General features: G+C 42.4%; 1 protein-coding gene across 5 annotated transcripts in view; it reads left to right on the forward strand.

Moving 5' to 3' along the window:
* KIF13B (kinesin family member 13B) overlaps positions 1-20471 on the forward strand; it is a 120125-nt gene that overhangs the window by 61051 nt on the left and 38603 nt on the right. For all 5 annotated transcript variants that reach the window (XM_088053906.1, XM_014257636.2, XM_088053907.1 and 2 more), the window contains exons 11-23: positions 719-931; positions 4449-4559; positions 7604-7738; positions 9771-9901; positions 10941-11027; positions 11670-11860; positions 12461-12671; positions 14533-14695; positions 15694-15840; positions 16295-16444; positions 17076-17204; positions 18431-18601; positions 19569-19726. In XM_088053906.1, coding sequence (XP_087910032.1) covers positions 719-931; positions 4449-4559; positions 7604-7738; positions 9771-9901; positions 10941-11027; positions 11670-11860; positions 12461-12671; positions 14533-14695; positions 15694-15840; positions 16295-16444; positions 17076-17204; positions 18431-18601; positions 19569-19726 — 1997 coding nt within the window. The remainder of the gene's footprint in view (positions 1-718; positions 932-4448; positions 4560-7603; positions 7739-9770; positions 9902-10940; positions 11028-11669; positions 11861-12460; positions 12672-14532; positions 14696-15693; positions 15841-16294; positions 16445-17075; positions 17205-18430; positions 18602-19568; positions 19727-20471) is intronic.

Here is a 20471-nt window from a genome sequence, read left to right on the forward strand (position 1 = left end):
AATCTGCTGCACAATTTAAACCAGAATATTTTAGGTTTATATATCTATATTTTACTGAAATTGTAAACCATAATCTTCTGGTCAATAAAAAGATTGAATCCTTCCTTCCTTGTTTCCTTCCTTGTTTCCTTCCTTGTTTCCTTCCTTGTTTCCTTCCTTGTTTTCTTCCTTGATTTATGCCCTTCTTCTCAAGCAAATTCCAGGAGGGTAATTTCTTATGTAACTCAGTTTAGATTTGTGAGCTGTGCCAGCAGGAGGAAAGGAAGGGCCCCATTCTGGGTGTTTATAGGAATAAAATCAGCTACATTGTTTATGAAGAGATATTTCAGTCATTTATTTCTTGAAGACATCTGTCTTCTAGTCTTTGAAATGAGATAATCTGACTTCATCATGGTTTTTCCTGAGCTCCCTCAGTAGCATCTGAGAAGTTCAGTGCTGAAGTGTTTACAATTCTGGTTTGTAAATCTAAGCAGAAAACACAGAAAGAAACCTTTGAAGCCTTTACCAGGCCCTGTAAAGCCCAAAACCGAGCCTTTTTTTAATTCCTGTTGAAACTAAAAAAGCCAAGAATGTCAAAAGCCAAGAATGACATTTCCTCAACGAGCTTTCAAAAGCGAACACTGAAAATCGCGACTTTTTCTTCACTTGCGCAGCTCAAACTCTTAAGCCGGCAAACCAAAACAAAATAAAAAACAAAATAAAAATAAAAACCTTGCAGGACAGCCTCGGGGGCAACAGCAAGACGGCCATGGTGGCCACGGTGAGCCCGGCGGCCGACAACTACGACGAGACGCTGTCGACGCTGCGCTACGCGGACAGGGCCAAGAACATCGTCAACCACGCCGTGGTCAACGAGGACCCCAACGCCCGCATCATCCGCGAGCTGCGCGAGGAGGTGGAGAAGCTGCGGGAGCAGCTCACCAAGGCCGAGGTACAAACTGGGAGCCTGGCAAATCCCCGGCTCTCCAAAAGGAATTTCCCCCAGGGAACGTTGCAGGGTGTCCAGGGGATGCTGAAATCTCCCTTTATGTGATTATTTTTTTTTTTTTTTACATTTTTCTGTAGTTTCCATCTTGAAACGTGGGTGTTCATTGAGATGCTGAAACCTTGTTGAGCATTCTTGGTTTTACTCTGTGATGCAGAGGGCACGGAGACATGGATAGTTCCAGTTAACACTGGGGGATTTCTAAGCAGAGCTCTGCCGATTTATTTTAAGAATTCAGCATGGCCACATCCTGCGAGATGTGACTACAGTTGAATAAAGTTTTCCTGCTTGTTCTGTTGAATCTCTTACAGGCACTAGGCAATATCTCTCTACAACTCCCTGAAGGGAAGCTGTAGCCAGGTGGGGGTCACTGTCTTCTCCCAGACAACCAGTGACAGGATGGGAGGGGACAGCCTTAAGCTGCACCAGGGGAAATCTAGGCTGGACATTAGGAAAATACTCTTCACAGAAGGAGTGATTAAGCATTGGAAGGGGCTGCTCAGTGAGGTGGTGGAGTCGCCATCACTGGAGGTGTTTAAAAAAAGGCTGGATGTGGTAGTCAATACCATGGATTAGTTGATAAGGTGGTGTTAGGTCATAGGTTGGACTCGATCATCTCCAAGGTCTTTTCCAACCTATTCTGTGATTGCTTCTGCAGCGAAATTTCAAGAGAAACATGGTCTAAATGTTCGATGAAGGCCAAGAATTAGTGTAGTTCTGAGTTCTGCTCCCAAAGGGACAGAGCAATGGCGATGTAATCCTTGTGGTTTGCAGTTCAGAAAAATTACAATTACAGCATTTGCATCATGAGGTATGCAGGGAATGCTGGCTGTGGTAGTGCAAATGACTTGTGGATTTTGGACTCCTCATTTGAGCTGCCTGATAGCTGTGTGTATATCAGTTTCTTTAAGGTATTTCAAGTTAAATATCATAATATTAAATATCTAAAAATTCCTCTAAAATATCAACCACAGCCTTAACAGTGCTCTTGAGAGCCGCAAGTAATCCCCATTTGTTTTGTTTTTCAGCATTACTCCCAAAATAATGGCAGCTGTCCAAAGTAATGAAGTAGTGTTTCCTAAGGATGAAACAATAAATATTTCCTTTCCCAAGTATTAAAATCCCACCCTAGTTGTCATCCCAGTGGCATTGACAAAGAGCAGGGAAAAACCAGAGCAATTTGCTGTTAAGAGGCTGCACAGTAAAGGTCAAACCCCACATTCACAGCCCTGTGCTCCTTTCAGTTCATTACATTTGTTGCCCATCTAATTTTTCTTAGAGAAATGTGCATAAATAACTTCCTGAAGTGAACAAAAGCACTGACTCATTATGACAGGTTACATTTTCAAAGCTCATTTCCAGATATAGAAGTTGCCAAGTTGTGGGTTTGGGTTTTTTTTTACCCTTTGGTGTCAGTGTCCTTTTCTCTCCCAAAGAGTCAGAACAGAACTTGACAGGTGACTCTCCCCTCACAGACTATGGAATTATCTTCTTTTCCCCTTTTCTTTTATAATCCATGCATTTTGATGTTTTTATTTGTCAGAATTAACATCATGTTTTAATTTGTCTGTGCAAAGGCCAGCAGTTTGTCCTTCCTGGGAATTCACCTGTTCCAGGAGAGAAGCAGCCCATGGGTCTGGGGTCAGGCTGGGCCCATTTCTTTGGCTTTTTTTTGGGCATTTTAGGGAATGAGGAAAGTTCCCCAGGTCATTGTGCAGCTGAAACGTGTGAAAATGTTCACTAATTGTCCAAAAAGATGGACAAACTAAACCTTGAGAGTATCTGGGCTTCATCATTCTGCCCTGGTAGTGTCCCCTGCTTTGAACCGATCATGTTTTCTGGCATTATAAATGTTTGTTTGGGAAATTGCCTTGGCTTCACTTCCCCTCCTGTGTGGAATTCATAGAATCATGGAGCGGTTTTGGGTTGGAAAGGACCTTAAATCTCATCCTGTCCAGGGACATGGACACTATCCCAGGCTGCTCCAAGCCCTCTCCAGCCTGGCCTTGGACACTTCCAGGGATCCAGGGGCAGCCACAGCTTCTCTGGGCACCCTGTGCCAGGGCCTCCCCACCCTCCCAGGGAACAATTCCTTCCCAATATCCCATCCATCCCTGCCCTCTGGCAGTGGGAAGCCATTCCTCCTTATCCCTCCAGACCCTTGTCCAAAATCCTTCTCCCTTTTACCCCATATTTAGGTATTTAAAGCAGAAAAGGCCCACACAGGACACATCAGCTGACAGTTCCTAGACAGTTGTGTCTTGAGGCAGAGGAAACTCCCATCTTGAAACAGGATTTTCCAATCCTGGCACTTGGTACGTTTCTTGAGGGAACTGCAGTGTAATGAGGCCACTCTTTGATCTGAGTTCCTGTGAGGAGTTTGGGGTTTGTGGTAAGGGAATGTCTGGTGCTGGAGGACGGTGCTCCCATTGTTTAATTGGCATTGCATAAATGCCAACCAGCCAAACCCATGTTCCTCGTTAGCAGTAATGAAATAATGACATAAGGAAGTTCATGGGCTTTTTGATCAAGGTTAGTAGAGGAGGAAATGCCAGTGTGGAGGTGGAAGTTCGAAAAATCACGGAATAGTTTGAGTTGGAAGGGACCTTGTAAAGCTCTTTTAGACCAACCCCCTGCCATGGAGCACCTTCCACTATCCCAGGGTGCTCCAAGCCCCATCCAGCTGGCCTTGGGCACTTCCAGGGATGGGGAGATGCTGATTCCCTTTCAGTTTTTGGGGTGTCTGATGGGTGGCCGTGGGAGAATCTTCTTACTCTTAAGGCAGTCCTTGTTTGGAACATAGGCCTTTGAATATTTCACCAGACAAAATTAGAGCTGTGGCAAATGAGCAAGAAAATGGAATTTCAGTGTCTAGAAGGACATTGTAAAGCTTCCTTTGATATTCACTTTGTAAACTGCATGTAGAAGTGTGGAGGTGCATAACCAGAAGAGCTTTTTTCCTGTAGAAAATTGCATTTTTCCTATAGAAAAAAAATACTGCACGCATCAGGCCACTTAAAAATGAGCAATAAAAATATTCTAGTGGCATGGCAGTTTACTGAGATGTGAGGTGTCATTTTGAGGGTTTGACAGCTGAGGGGGACATCGCCAGAGCAGCAGGATCTTTAAAAACAAAACTGTTTTTGATATGAGTCACTTGGGCTGTAGAAATAAGATTAGTTTGTGTGTGAGTATCTCTGTGCAAACCTGCCAGTATCATGTAATTGGTTTGTGTTGAAGTACATAAACTCCATGTTAACATCTGTACTTGTAACTAATTAAAAGAGATTTTTGGTGGATTCTTTACGTGCAATATGTGTTTTAAAGACCCCTTTACTTACTGCTAAGTGTGCCTTGAAAAATGAGCCATGTTGCCTTTATTCCCCCATCTGTGTGGCTGCAGAGGGAAAAAACCACAAAGCACAACACGCTTTTCTTGTTTCATTTGCTTTTATTCCTGCAGGCTATGAAATCACCAGAATTAAAAGAACGATTGGAGGAATCGGAAAAGTTGATTCAGGAGATGACCGTGACCTGGGAAGAAAAATTACGAAAAACTGAGGAGATAGCTCAGGTTTGCTGCTTTATTTCCTCCTTCCCTGCCCCCATTTTTTACAAAAAATAGGTTTGTTTTCTTTGTCTGTCACTTCATAGAGGTTGTCTGAGTCTCTCCCCACATTTATGGGTAAGTAGGTCAAGCTTGCTGCCCTTTTGAAAAGCTTCACTTAATTCCTGTGATAGATGGGTGCCTCCCAGATTACCACTCCAGTGACAATAATAAATTGTCACTGTATGCAAATGAAGAAGTTATTTAGAAAAAAAAAAAAATAATCCACAGATGAGAGGATTACAGGGATTTTTATATTCTTCAAGCAGTAAAATTGTTTGTGATGAGGGAGCACTGAGAGCATTCAGTGCAAGGTTATGGACTGAGTGCCTCAATGCACCAGGCAAAGGGCATTCAGAATAATAAAAAACAGAGCTGTTGAGCATCTCTGTATGTTTTAACGGCTCCTAAAGTGATATTTAGGGCCTCAGAGCATAGCTGGAGATGATTACGTTGGAAAAATGATGCAGGTCACCACGGTTATTGCACGGCACTCCTGGTTCTTCCCACACAAATGCTGATGTATCTATTTGCAGAGGGGAGCTCTGGGAGGGGGAGGACTGTTGGGAGGTGATGAATAGTGTGTAATAAATAAGGGGAGAACGGAGCCTCTGGTACAAAGCCCTCTTGTAGATGCCACAATCAGAATAGACTGTGTTGACTTTGGTTTTAAAGATCCATTGTAAGAAGTGCTGCCTGTGACTACGAGGGCTTCCTGCCTTTCAATGTAATTCCTCCTTGTGTATAAGGGTGGAAAAAAGAATAAAATAAAAAATAATAACAGTAAAAAAAACCCTGCTCTTATCCTTGCACAATAGTTTGTAGGCATTGAATGTGTGAGGAGGTTGAAAAAAATGAAGTAATGGGCTCAGCTCTCCAGACTAAATGTGCATTAAGGTTTGCGTGTTGCTGCTTTAACTCTCTGCTTTTCTGTCTCTGAATTCCCAGCCTGGTAGGATGTTTCAGGGCTGGGAGTTTTATGAGCCCTGAAATAGGGATATTTTTTCCAGAGGAGGGATAAAGATAAGTGTTTAAGCAGCACAGGCTGTTTTAGGACGGTCTGGAAGCCGGTGGAAGCCACTCTGTCACTCCCCTCCTCACCTGGACACGCGAGAGAAGATGTAACAGAAGGTTCCTGGGTGGAGATAAGGGACAGGGAGAGATCAATCATCAATTACTGTCATGGGGAAAATTGATTTGACTGGGGTGAATGAGATTAATTAGTTACCAATCAGATCAGAGTAAAGTAATGAGAAATAAAAAACTAAATCTTAAAACGCTTTCTCCCCTCTTCTCCTTTTTTTCCAGGCTCAACTCCTGATTTTCTACTTCCTACCCCCAAGTGGGACAGGGATGTAGGGAAAGGGGGCTGAGCTCTGTTCTCCACATGTTGTCTTTGCTTTTTCCATTTGTCTGTCAGATTATGTCAGGATGGAGGGATATTTGTAAATCTTTGAGGAAAGGGAGATTCCTAACAGAGAGCAAGGACCATTGAAGAGGCATCAATAAGAGTTCAGAGCCTTAAGCACCAGCCACATGAACAGGCAATTTTTTGCATTTTCAGTGAGCACTTGACATACTTTTAATGTTCTTTTCAATGTTTAAGTTAATTAACATGAAGTCTTGAGAAAAAATTAACAGGAACTGGCTCTTTTTCTCTCAGTTAATCCTAAGCGATTCACATTGTGGGTCAAGTTCTCCTTAGGGCAACATGTGCTTTATCTTTGTAGATAATAAGGATTTTTGTGAACTTCAGAGCCTGGCACTGGTGATTGGAAGGGAGATCTTTGACATCACGCTGCAGTTTCTCCTCTGTTCTTTGTTTTCTCTCTCACACGCACACACACACATGACTTTTCCTTACAAGGACATTATGTTGGGTTTGTAAGTGTGTGGGGAGACAGGGAACAGAAAACCAAGAGCAAGTTGTGCCGTTTCTTTGCAATTTTAATCTTGATTAGACATGGTGCAGCTCCAGTGCTGAGCAGAGAATGATACTGAATATTGTGGCATAATCAGTTTTTAAATATAAAGCACAGTGATAGGTAAACATTCCAGGATTATTCATACATTATTTAATTTTATATTTTTTAAAGTCTCGGCAACACAGAGAAAGCACTGTAGGTCTCTTGTATGGTTTTTTTTACTTCTTATTATTTAATTTCACCCTCTTCTGTTTCTGCTTCCCCCAGTAATCCTGTGAGCACCCTCCCATAATTATTTCTAATTTTTTTTATTTATTTTTTTTTGCTGTTGTGGACAGTGATTCTCACTTCAGTTTCTCTCTGATCCTGGGAACAATCCTCAACTTTTCTATCCCAGTGGGCTTTTTTTATAGAAGAATCCCTTTCTGTTCCTAAGTCAGAAATGTTTAATGTTCCTTTCACTGCTCTGGTCTCACCCAAACCCTTCCCTTTGAGAGATGTACATTTTTGCACAGTAATGCTTTGTTGGGCATTTCTATGAAGTCCTTTGACAAGAACAAAACACCATCCAAAACGCTGCTATTCTTTTTCAGCAGGAAGTGTTCTTTGCATTACTTAAATAGCAGGTTGCCAGTTTTTTGTCATTTTGATTGCTCTGGAACAAAGGATAGACATGGAGCTTGGCTTGGCAGGGATTTAACTTAACTTGTTGCTTTTTAGCTGGAAAGGGAGAATAAAGGGCTCTAGAGATGGCTTTGTGGTAGCGTTTTGCTGTTCCAGTGAGGTCATGGAGAAGCTCTGCAGTGCTGCAGGAGGCTGCTCCCGGCTGCCTTCATTTCCCACTGGGAATATGGGAATGTGTGGGACCAAAGCACGGAGCCCTCCGAGAGCAGAGGGGCGAGGACGGGAGGAATCACAGATACCCCCGCTCAGAGCTTGGTAGAACCGAGGCTTCTGTGCCCCACCTGATGCAGAAGGAAGAGTTTCCTGTTCTAGAAGTATCAATTTGTCATTTTTGCAGATGGGAATGGATTTCCGAAGGGTCGTGCGTCAATCGGATAAATTTTGATGGCTGCTCTCTTACAGGAGCGTCAGAAACAGCTGGAAAGTCTTGGCATATCCCTGCAGTCCTCTGGAATAAAAGTTGGGGATAATAAGTGCTTCCTGGTTAATTTGAATGCAGATCCAGCTCTCAATGAACTCCTGGTGTACTATTTAAAGGTAAAAATATATTTTTGTATATAAAAATTTTCTAATGTCAGAAGTGGGCCTCTAATTCATTTAGCAGAGGTGTAAAAACTTAGAGAGTTTTACAAAACTGTATATCTGAAAATATTAAAATTATTATCTTACACAACCTTTTTATTTCAAATGTAATTATTTCTAGCACAGGAAAGGTTTGGGGATTCGATGTTTTTGTTTTGGTTTTCTTTTGCCTTTTTTTTTAACAAGAAATTTAGACGTGTTCTTTTTGAGAAACCATTTCCTGTTCTGGGATGAGATTTTTTTTTGTTGGTTGGGTTTTTTTTATGCAAAATTTCACAAGCTTTCGCCTATGAAATTGTTTTATATGAGGGTTGGGCATAGCAGTAGCCAGCTTCTCCATGTGCAGTCTAAATTCTGGCTGCCGTCTTCAGTTTATGAAATGCACTTTTAATCCTCTTCGTGCAACTTGCCAGGAGTGAAAAACAAGTTCTGTTCTGCCTCAGCACTTCTGATGTGCAGTCCTGTTTCTGGTATTAACCATCAAACACATGATGTGACTTCTGGACCCTGTGCTGAAACACTTGGGCAGTTTATTGTGGTTTTTTACAAATTGTAGCTGGAGGACTCAGGAGGAGAAACGAGGCACAACCATTTTAAAGTCACGTCTTGGAGTGCAACTTCTAAAAATTTCCCAGCAAACGTCGGCGGTTTGAGCTTCACATTAAATCGTTCTCTTCCCTTTGAAGTGGGGTAGAAACTCTGAAAGCAGCCACAAAATCAGCAATTAGGCTGAAAGATGGTTTTGGTTTCGTCAGTCTTAGGAAATACGTGATCCTCTTTTATATCGGCCGTGGTGGCTCTGCGATATCTCAATAAAAACAAGAACACTTTTTCTATGTTGTATCTGCTGAAAATAACCACATTAAAAAGGAGATAAGAGCTGAGGTTTTGGGAGAGGTTGACTCTTTCCCAGACTTGCACATAAAAGTCCAGAGTGTCACTCAGCTGCTAAATCACTGACAGATACTGGGACAGATCCCACTTCTCCCAGTGATCACTGGGAACAAGGACAAGAGCAAGGCAAAGCCTTTGGCCCATCAGTGCCAGCAGGAAAAGTCTCAGGTGGTTCTGTGCTCCTTTCCTTTTTCAGGGAAAGCTCCTTGGGGTAGATTTTCTAACAAAGGTAGATCTCCTTCAATTAGTCTTCGTTATTTTTTTAATATCTCAGATTTGTCTTGCTCCTGGGGAATTTTGGTGTAAAAAAATCCCTGTGCTTTGAAATTATTATGATAAAACTACTCTGTTGTTTCTCAGAATAATTGCCCACGTTCCCTCTGAACTGTGTGTTCACCAGGTCCTTCAAGTACTGAAGAACAACCTGAACTCTGACCTGTCTAAACTGTTCCTCAAAATTTCCTTGGAGATGCCTAAAAAAGAGATTTCTGTGCCAAAAGGGGGAGCCAGCGCTGGCAGTGGTGGAGCCCCCATCCCTGCAGGGATTTTAAAGCTGTTATGGATGTGGCACTTGGGGACACGGGGCAGCGGTGGCCTTGGCAGAGCTGGGGGTTGGTTGGATGGCCTTCAAGTGGTTTTTCCAACCTCAGCAATTCTGTGTGTGGGGTGATCCTTCATCTTCCAAATCCCCCATACCTGAGTGTTCCAGGAATTTCCTGAGCTGTTGCTGATCGAGGTGGAACCTCCACAATCAACCGTGGATCTGCCATTGCGAGCCTCTCTTAATTCCTGCCTGAAATCCTTAATTCCTTTGGCTTCTACAACATTCCAAGGCACTGAATTCCTCCACTAAATCATGAAATTCTCTTCATTTTCATGTTTAACTGTTGCCTGTAAACTTTCCTCAGTGCTCCCTGCTTGTTACTGTGAGACAATGCATTGATTTGCTTCCCTTTTTCCCTCTAAGGGAAGAATTGAACAGCTGTGAAAATTTGGGACCAGATGACACAACACATCCAGAAGGAGAATGGGTGTCTTAGACCCAGTGAACCTCTGCAATCCATCATTAACATCTGAATTAATTTTTCCCCAGGAGCACACATTAATAGGCTCAGACAACTCTCAAGATATCCAGCTGTGTGGAATGGGAATTCTTCCTGAGCACTGCATCATAGACATCACCCCAGAAGGACAGGTTATGCTGACCCCTCAAAAAAACACCAGGTGAAGGAATAAAATGCAGCCACAGCTGCTTGATAGTTGTCATTTTATCCAGTGTTTTATGATTAATGGTGCACTAAGATGCTTGGAAAACAAACTTCTCCATCTCCTTCGTAGTAAGGAAAATTCTGCTTCTTGTATGCTGCTTTTACATTTTAATTGTCACCTGTTCCTCTGTCAGCTCATGTTCCATTCCAGTGAGATTTCTCTCAGGGAGGGTGTTTGTAGACCAAATTTTCAAAGAGAAGATGGGTAAATTGCATGTGCTTTCAGCAAGTAATACACACTGATTTGCAGCTGTGTAGATACAACTCCTATCAAAATTTGAATTAATTTTCTAGGAAATCTGTTGATATGCAAAGAGCTGCTGAAGCATTTGTTGCTTTATTCAATTAAGTAGCTCTACTTGAGAAGCAGCTGGCATATTCAGATTGATCACAAAATGACATGCAGAGTCAGCATCTCCAATAATTTATTGTTAATACACAAAATTCAAACTTTTCTCATTTACGCTGATTTGTGGCTGATCCTGCTTGGAGCAGATTTGACTGGGTGACAACCTGAGTTTCCTTTCAAATTTGAGTTATCCCATCATCCTATTTTCAAACTTAATGTGACTCTGAAATAAAAGTAGTTTCTGATTATTTCAATTAGTGTATTTAAGCAATGCTTGTAGCAAAGGTATCTGTTGCCTTAATCAAATATTTCTACTTTGTGTCTGTATTTCAGAGCAGTGTGCAAGTGGTTTTTTTTTCTGGTGACTTTTTCAGGCTGCTCATTTTTAAGCTCTAATTTTACTCCCCAGACACAGCTGTAGTAATATCTGTCTAAATGCACTGAACTTCATGAGCTTAGGAGGTCAAAAGAAGCTGAATTTGAGGCACTGGGTAATTCAGTGAATTTTCTGGGAATATTTTGCCTGTTTGCAATCCATAAATCTCTTCTACTTTTGCTTGTTGCAGTAATGAAAGTAATACTGGCAGGGGGGAAAAAATTAAGCTTTAAATAATTATATTTACTTTACACTTTTGCCTTTTCACAGGACATTTGTGAATGGCTCTGCTGTCCTTTGTCCCATCCAGCTTCACCATGGAGACAGAATCCTGTGGGGAAACAACCACTTCTTCAGGTAACAGAAGTTATTAAAGGAATTGTAAATTGGCACCCACTTTGGCTTAAGGTATGAGGAAAGAGGTGGATTATAAAAGCAATAGTGATATTGGACTGGTTTTTATTGCTAAATGTTACTACAAGGTCACTGTGCTCTCTATCCCCTGTAGTCCCAGCCATATCTGTGACCTTCCTGTGTCAGACAGGATCACTGGTAGGTGTTTTTTGTTCAAGACTGTGCCTTGAAACGCTCTGAAATACCTCAAAAATCTGTGGATTTGAATGATAATCTAAAATTTCACTGCTTTATTTTATGCTTAAAAGGAGAGCCCCACGTAAAAAAGTGAGGTGTCACTTCATTATTGCCCCTAAATTATTTGGAGGTGGAATGACTAAAAAATGTCATGATTATTTAAACTGTATTACTGGTGGTATCAGGTACTTAATTATGAGAATGTAGAATGGATTAATTAGTTTACCTAAGGCTCCTGTTTTTGCCCTGAGGAAAGTTACACCCACAGGAGATCAATAAAATTTGAAAGGGAAAAAAAAAATCTTCTGATTTGGAGGCTCTACTGAATTCTAACAATATTTGAAAGCAACCCTGTGCTTCAGAGCTGAGCAATTAATAGTTCTTTAAAACTTTTCCTCTTAATTAAAGGCTGAATTTGCCAAAGAAGAAAAAGAAGGCAGATCACGAGGATGAGGAGCGGGACAACTCCATGAAGTGCAGTAACAGTGTGGAGCAGCTGGATATAGATGGAGACAATTCCAGTGAGGTGTCCAGTGAGATTAACTTCAGCTACGAATATGCCCAGATGGAAGTCACCATGAAGGCTCTTGGTAGTAATGGTAAGGAGCCACAAAAATTATTTGGAATATGTACAAAATATGAAGATAACCACAGACTTTTTCCCTTATAACTTCCTTTTGGAGAATTTTTTCTCGTCAATGACTCATCACAGTCATTTTTGTGCTTGAGGAGGGAAAAATAACCATGGCAGACTGTTTGGTTTGGCAGTTCTTGCTGAGGGGAAAGCCAAAAGTGGAATGCTGGTGGAACTGCAGTCTCAAATCAAAGTGTTTTCACTTGGCAGTTTATTTTTCTTGTGTTATGTCTCACTCAGGCATTAACTGCAGAGATTTCTGTCTCTGAAACGGTGTTTTTGAGTTTTTGTGGTCTTATGTAGCTGTCCCAGAATGACATTATTTTGGGAAACAGGAGGACTTTTTTTTTTTTTAAGCTTGGGCTTTCCCTTTTGTTTTCTCTTAAGTCATCTGTCCTGTAAATGTTTGTTTTGCTTCAGAATTCAGCATCAATTTCTAAATACACACTGCAACAAAAAAAGCCTTTCCCTTTTTACCTGCTACCTGTGCTCACACCACGCATCCAGGACCCTCCTCAGCATGAATTTCACTGCAGCACTTCCCTTATTTTCAAACTCTGCCTAGACCCGATGCAGTCAATCCTGCAAAGCCTGGAGCAGCAGCACGAGGAGGAGAAGAGATCAGCTCTGGAGAGGCAGAGGCTGATGTACGAGCACGAGCTGGAGCAGCTGCGGCGGCGGCTCTCGCCCGAGAAGCAGCATTTCCGCAGCATGGACAGGTTCTCCTTCCACTCCCCCAGCGCCCAGCAGCGCCTCAGGCAGTGGGCAGAGGAGAGGTGGGTAACCCACTGTGGCCATCAGGGGGGGTTCAGTCAAATTTCTGCAGTGAATTTGGCAAGATCTCAGTTGTGCTGCACTTGTGGTGAATTTCTCTGAGGACTGGTGGTGGGGCATTGATAGATCACAGCTGTAATAGTTATCTAAGAATCACAGAGTGATAGAACAGGTTGGGTTGAAAGGGACCTCAAAGACCATCCAGTTCTACCCCTGTCATGGAGAGGACACTTCCCACTATCCCAGGTTGCTCCAAGCCCTGTCCAACCTGGCCTTGAACACCTCCAGAATAACCAGATCTAAAACGGTAGAAAATATGAGAAGTAATGAGTTCCTGCTTTGTTATTAAGGAGAAGCTCTATCCTGATCAGCAGCAAATTTAACTAAAGATGGGGTGATTGGATGAAATTTTGAGGCTTCTGTGGGAATTTGTTCCTTCATGGGTCATGCATGACTCAGCTGCTGGAAGGTTTTTTTGCTCTTGACTCGGATCCAGCTGTCTGACCTGGCAGGTTCTGGCAGGCAGAGGAGTGCAAATAAAAAATGGGAGTAAGAGGATGATACAAAGAATTTTAATCCAGATCATGGTAAAAACCATTTAATAACCACAGAGGGGTCACTGTTCACTCTGCCTCTTCTGGCACTGAGTTATTTACTTCAGCCACTAAATAATCTTTCCCACTATTGCTCTCAAAAAGAGCAGCTGCAGGAGGAAGATGAAACCCTAAATAAATAAGTGTGGTAAAGACATTGTCATGAAAAATACAAATCTAATATATATGGATAGAAAAGCCACTTTGGAAGTAAAAGATATTTCAGTCAGCCTGACAAGGTACTAGCTTTGTGCCTGGGATGTTTTGTGGCACCAGATTCCTGGGCTGCGCAGTTGCCACTCTCTCTCTCACGCTTGCCAGGAAGTCATGTCTGAATAAACCCTTCTCTGTAACATGGAACATCCACATCTGTGGTGGGGAAACTCTGGAATGAACCACACAGTAGCTGCCTGTTCAGCAGATGCATGGAGAAGTCTCCAAAGCCAGCAGCATCCTAATTTTCATATTGCTAAATTCATACAGATAGGGTTGGTTTTTTTCCCCCAGTTGAAATGTTATTTCATACACCTGATTATTGTGTTAAAAATGATTTTGGTGTGAAGGGACCTGAAAGTACTTCCAGCTCCATCCCCTGCCATGGGCAGGGACACCTTGCACGATCCCAGGTTGCTCCAAGCCCTGTCCAGCCTGGCCTTGGACACTTCCAGGGATCCAGGAACAGCCTCAACTTCTCTGGGCACCCTGTGCCAGGGCCTCACCACCCTCACAGGGAACAATTCCTTCCCAATATCCCATCTATCCCTGCCCTCTGGCAGTGGGAGGCCATTCCCTGTGTCTTGTCCCTCCATCCCTTGTCCCCAGTCCCTCTCCAGCTCTCCTGGAGCCCCTTTAGGCTCTGGAAGGGGCTCTGAGCTCTCCCTGGATCCTTCCCTTCTCCAGGTGAGCACCCCCAGCTCTCCCAGCCTGGCTCCAGAGCAGAGGGGCTCCAGCCCTTGGAACATCTCCATGGCCTCCTCTGGACTCTCTCCATGTCCTCCTTATGCTGGGAGCCCCAGAGCTGAGCCCAAGGATGTGTAGGTCCAAACCTTTGCCCAAGTTGAGGTGAATTCCAGGGCTTGTGAGCGTGAGGTTGCTCCTGGGTTTTCCGGAGGGGCTCATCTGTCCCGTATTTGTAGCAGCCCTGCCGTAATGTCACCTGTCCCCTCTTCAGTCCTCACCCACAAGCTCTCAGTTGCCTCCTCATCCATTTGTTTTGCTTTCAGTACATAAACCTCATGTTTTTTCCTCTTTCCCAATCCTGTTCTTCCAGAGAAGAAATGCTGACCCACAGCCTGAGGAAGCTGCGAGAGCAGATTGTTAAAGCCAATTTGTACGTGAGAGAAGCCAATTTTATCGGAGAGGAACTGGACAAGAGGACAGAGTACAAAGTGACCCTCCAGATCCCAGCTTCAAGCCTTAATGCCAACAGCAAGGTACAGCCATCCTGACTGAATTAAATGGCTGTTTAGTAAGTTTGTCCCCCAGTGCTGAGATTTATTTTACTCTGACTGTAATGGTTGAGTTAGTTTTCCACTAATGTGCATTAAATTTGTCTCTGCTATATCCTTATCTTATTTTATACCAGGAAAATCCTATAATGTGCCTTAAATGCACCAAAGTTGTGCCTTGCACCAAATGTTCTGGTGCAAGACCTTTCCCCTGGTGTTGAAGTTCCCACTTGCTGCTGTCTCTGCAGGTTTTTTGGTAACATCTACTGCAAGTGTTTACCATCCCTTTGTGGGCATTTGACTCTCCATCATCCCAGTGAGCTGCAAAAATTCTGCCATCCTCATTGTGGAGGAACTGGGACAAAGAGGATTTGGATTGTTTGTTCCCAGGCATTTTAGAAATTTTGGAAGGAGGGAGCTGAACCCAGACTTGTGTGTCTCAGGCTGGCTGCCTAAGCTGGTGTTATTTCATGGAGCCAAATCAGTATTTTGGTGATACTCAGAGTGTCCTTAGTGCAGTAGATGGATTTTATTCCAGGATTATAATTTTTGTCAGTTGTTTTAGAAGTTTATCTCGCAGTCTTCTGGGGAAGACACATCCAGAACCAGGATGATAAGGGGGGTTAAGTATCTGCACTAGCTGAAAGTTGCAGTAATTTTAGCTGGAACTCCAGGCCTGCTGTAACTTGAGGATATTTGTGAAATGCTTAAGTGTTCCCATTTCTAACACTTATGCAAAGTGAAAATCCACAGAAACCAGTGCCTGTAGCTGTGATTAGACTTCCCAGTTAAAACGAGCACCAATGCACTGTGACAGCTGAACTCGGAGCTTGTCACACTCAGATTTGGTTGCTCAAGCCAGAATAAAAAAAAAAAAGGACAAACTTTTCCCAAAGATATTCTCAAATTTGTGTTAGTTTTAAACTCTTTTTGCACTGTTGTGACACGAATTCCTTCTTGGCATCCCTTGAATTGTTTTGCAGAGAGGTGCAATTCTCAGCGAGCCTGCAATCCAGGTGAGGAGGAAAGGGAAGGGCAAACAGATCTGGTCACTGGAAAAGCTGGAGAACCGACTGGTGGATATGAGGGACCTCTACCAGGAGTGGAAAGATTGCGAGGAAGACAATCCAGTAAGTAAAAAGCACTCCTGTAATTGCATTCCTCTTACATTTTCAAGAGGATTGTTGGGTGGAGGTGGGGAGGGAATATGCAAGGAGCTGAGTTTCCCTGAGGTTTTGCTTTTCCTAATACTGAATTGATCCTCAGCATTTCATTAACCCTTATCTTGTCACTCTGATCCCTGCTTGCATGCATAGCTTGGGGAGGGAATGGAGCACACAGTGGGAAGCAGCAGGTAACACAACAGCAGTTAATGTTCAGGAATCTGGCAAAGTTCAGGAGAATTTGCTCAGGACAGGCCTTACCCAAAGTAAAATTCACCACCATTCTTCTTGTGATCCAATCTGGCCTCTTGCTTGAGTCCCTTTTTTCTTTCCCTGGGCTGGTTGTGCAGCACTTTGAAAAGTGTTTCCTGGGAGATTTGGTTTCCTGACAGGACTCTGGATTTGCTGGATTTGCTTGCAGGTGATGAGAGCTTATTTCAGGAGAGCTGATCCCTTCTACGACGAGCAGGAAAACCACAGCCTTATCGGAGTAGCCAATGTTTTCCTTGAGTGCCTGTTCTATGATGTGAAGCTTCAATATGCTGTTCCAATCATCAATCAGAAGGGAGAGGTTTGTCATTCTTTACAATCTGTCCTTACTCAGCTGTTTAATTACAGCCTGTGGATCCTACAACCAGGATGGAGTAGATAATTTCCAGTTTCATGTGCACGAGTTCTTCACTAACAATGTGGAATTGTGTAAATCCCGTAATACTTTACTGGGGTTTTCAGACAGCTCTGAGTCCCAGCAAGGTGACTGTGAAAGGAGAAAGGTTCCTGAGCACCTTCCTGAGGGAAATACCCCAAAATAAGTCCTTAGGATGAGTTATAGCTCCACTGGTTTTCCTGCCTGCCATTAAGGAAATAGGTTCTTAAGTGTATTCTGTAAGAACAACCTCAAAGGCAGCAGAGCACACCAGGCAGCATTCTCCATCCTCTGCATCAAGTGTGCACTTTGCAGACTCTCCAGAGTCAGGTTTGAAGGTGAGATTGATCCCCAAGTCACCTCAGCAATTTCTTTACGGTTTTTGCAACAAAGGCTTTTTGATTCTTGTGCCGGAGAGTTCTTGGTGTGGTGCAACAAATGCAGAGTGCAAGAGCAGTGCAAAAAGGAATAAAATGTTGGCTGCTTACAGACTGGGAGGGGGTGAACCTGTCACTGTTTTCTGGCCCACAAATAATTCTGAGTCCTGTCCTGCCAGGTTTCAGGTCGTCTCCACGTGGAAGTTGTCCGAGTGAGCGGGGAAATCGATGACAGGCTGGTGGGAGGTGAGGACAGTCCTGACTACTCAAATGAAAATGACATTCAGGAGAGAAAGCTTGTCTGCAGGGTGAGTTCCAGATGGATCCCAACCTCTGAGCAACCTTCTCTCTTCCCATCCTGAGTCAGAAAGAAATCCTTGGCTTCTGGACATTGGATGTCTCTTTGTAACCTCATTTTGTTTCTGGAGTTGCTGAAGTTACATAAGATAATTAGTTGGGGTTTGTCCCTTTCATTAATTGTATTTATATGCCAAAGGCTCACCCCAGGAAGCTTCTTGATATCCAGGGAAGATCTTTGTATTAGGATTGGCACTGCAATACCCAATTCAATGAGAGTCACAGTCTGATAAACTCCCACCATTCTAGGAATCATTTTCTCTTCATTTTCTCTTAATATTTCTTTTTCTCTCAATATTTCTTTCTCTAAATATTAAATATTTTGTAAAATATGTACAGTCTGTTTATTACTGTTAGTAATAAGAAGAAAATGAGTAGGAAGTATTTACTAGAAGTTCTGTGTTATATGGTAAAACTACAAATTACAGGTAAGAAAAGAAAGGCAAAAAATATTAGAGGGAGTGGTCCCCAGCCTTGCTGACTTCTGGACAATATGAACTATTTGGGAGAAGTTGTGCTTTTTTTTTCTTTTTTGTCCTGTCCCATAGAGAATGGGGCAATACTTTTGCAAAAATAAAAATATTTTTTTGGCAAAAAATATTCCTGCCTAGTCATGAGGATCATACTGCAGAAGTTCGACTCATTTGGTCTTAATTTGACAAATGGAGAATAAAAGTTTATTAGATAAATGTGAACATGATGGCTTTTAGATCAGAATGAGAATTTTGTTTTGATTTTGCCTTGATGTGATGAAGGGACAGGTTAATGTTGCATTTTTTGGGGTTGATTTTGGGTTATTTCCAGCATCACAGAGTAAGAACAAGTAGTATCTTAAACCAAGGATTTTTGGAGCATAAAGGAGCCACTGGAAATAGGAGATTTTTATTGTATTCCTCTTCAATTGCAATGGGTTTGGTGCATTTCACCATTAAAAAATGAGCAGAATGTCCCTTCCAGGAAACATGAGCCTGGTGACATCTAGTGTTCAGCTGCTGCACTCCAAATATTGTCTCCTATGAGTATCAGTGCAGAAATTTCATTTGCTAAATTGATTTTGGTTTGCTGTTCTTGTTCTTGTTATCCTTTGCAGTGGAACATCGTTCTGCCAGGTGATGTTTTTAATTCCATGCCTGATGAAAAATAAATGCTTTTCATTTCTCTCTCACCTCCTTTCCAGATTAAAATACTTCAAGCTACAGGTTTGCCACAGCACCTGTCCAACTTTGTGTTCTGCAAATACACATTTTGGGATCAGGTGGAGCCAGTTATTGTTGCCCCTGAGGTGGATCCTTCCCAGTCTTCCATCAGCAAGGAGCCACGGTGCATGGTTGTCTTCGACCACTGCAATGTAATTTATTTTTCTGTTTCATTAATTAAACTGTAAGGCAGGCAAAAAAAAAAGCAGGTTTAGCTTTGTGTAGCAGTTTTATCTGCCTCTTTTCTCACATTGTATTTCAGGATGCCCTAATACCATTTTTAATTTCATTATGTCGGTACAGTAATATTTTATTTTTAATAAGGACTTAAATGTCTTCAGAGTCCATTTAAGTTTGATTCTTCTACACTGTTCATTTGTACAAAAATTACTGAAGGTGAAGTGGGTTAATAAAGGAAAACATCAGTTCATCCCAGAAACTTACATTAGAATTTCTCCACAGTAAAATTCACTGTGGATGAGGGATATTTATCTGAGGATATTTGATGTCAGTAACTGAGCTGATCACTCTAAACTCTGATGAAATGAAGAGAAATGTCCCAATTCTGGGACATGGGGCTACTGTAGGTGCTGAAGTTGGGTTGTTAGAGGTCAGATCAGAGTATTTAGGACAGGCTCTTCCTTCCCACTGGCTTTGGAGCAGCTGAGCAGAGGCATCTTAATAGAGACATCTAAAGTGAGCTTGGATGAATCCCAGCCAAATCAGCCCAGTTCTCATCGTGTTTTATCACTTCTCATCACACTGAGCAATTTATTCCCCGTACCATTTGTGAAATGGATGTAACACCTTCTGATGAGTTTTGATTTCCTGATTCTGAACATTACAACATGTGCTTTGATTTTTTTCCTGAGCCATTGGCTCTGGGCTTGCTACAGCCTGTGGTCATTTTTCAGCTCCTTGCAGACTTCAATCTTTGGAAAATCACATGCCTTTGACCTGCCTCCTGGTTTTACAAACTGAGGCAACACTTCTTTTCCCCTGGGCTGTGTCTTGGGAACCAGGGGGGTTTTACTAAATGCTTTTATTAAGATCAAGGCAGTAAAATCTCCCAGCCTGAGCCATGTAGTCACAGTTAACCAACTGATTTGTCCCTTCCAGGAGGTTTCTGTGAATATTTCTGAAGACTTCATGGAACATCTTTATGATGGTGCTTTGGCCATTGAAGTTTACGGGCACAAGCAGAGCGGTGACCGCAAAAACCCAGCCCTGTGGGATTTGGGAATAATTCAAGCCAAAACACGCAGCCTTCGGGACAGGTAAATGTGGAAAATGCATCTTTGGTTGGAATTTGGGAAAAATCACACTGTGAGGTGCCTGGTTTTAAAGCAGGTTTGGGGTAAGGAGTCAGATTTTCAGCTGGAGGCCACTGGATGACTCCAATTCATTCCTGGCTATGAAATGCCATCCCTGTAGTGCTTCCACTGAGAAAGTATTATTCCTTATTACCTCACTTTGGATAAATATGCAATATTATGGTAATTCAGACTGCAGGGGGGTGTTGTTTGTTTGCTGGCACCATTTGTTGTCCCCAAAGTAATCTTGTAGTAGCATTTTCTTAAATGTGAGTTGTTTTGCCTCTTCAATTAGCAGGCAGCTCTGAATTTTAATTTATTGGCAGTTACTTCTCTTTTGACTTGCAGCTTAAGCTTATGTTGACTATTGAGCTGCATACAGGTAAATTTAAAATAGAAGTAAGGGAAATACAGCAAGGAGGAAAGGGATGCCCTAAAATAGTGAATTATGTTTGATAGCTAAATAGTGAGCACCTCTATCCTTTTTAATTTTGAAGTTCCACAAAAATGTTTCTTATTAAGCTCTGGGAAGAGTTGGAGAGAAGGCAGTGATATGAAGAAGGGCAGGAAACTGCTCTGAATTTTGAGGGCTTGTGAGACAATGTCATATTTCATTCTTCTCTCTTCTATCTCAGTCTGATTGCCCTGACAGCACTGGGCTTCTGTGGCAGGAGTTGAAACCAGAGCTTAAATGTGGAATTGGGGTTTG

The sequence above is a fragment of the Pseudopodoces humilis genome, chromosome 3, assembly GCF_049639895.1.
Source record: "Pseudopodoces humilis isolate 2021_Gansu_Grassland_sample_001 chromosome 3, ASM4963989v1, whole genome shotgun sequence".
Taxonomy (NCBI): domain Eukaryota; kingdom Metazoa; phylum Chordata; class Aves; order Passeriformes; family Paridae; genus Pseudopodoces; species Pseudopodoces humilis.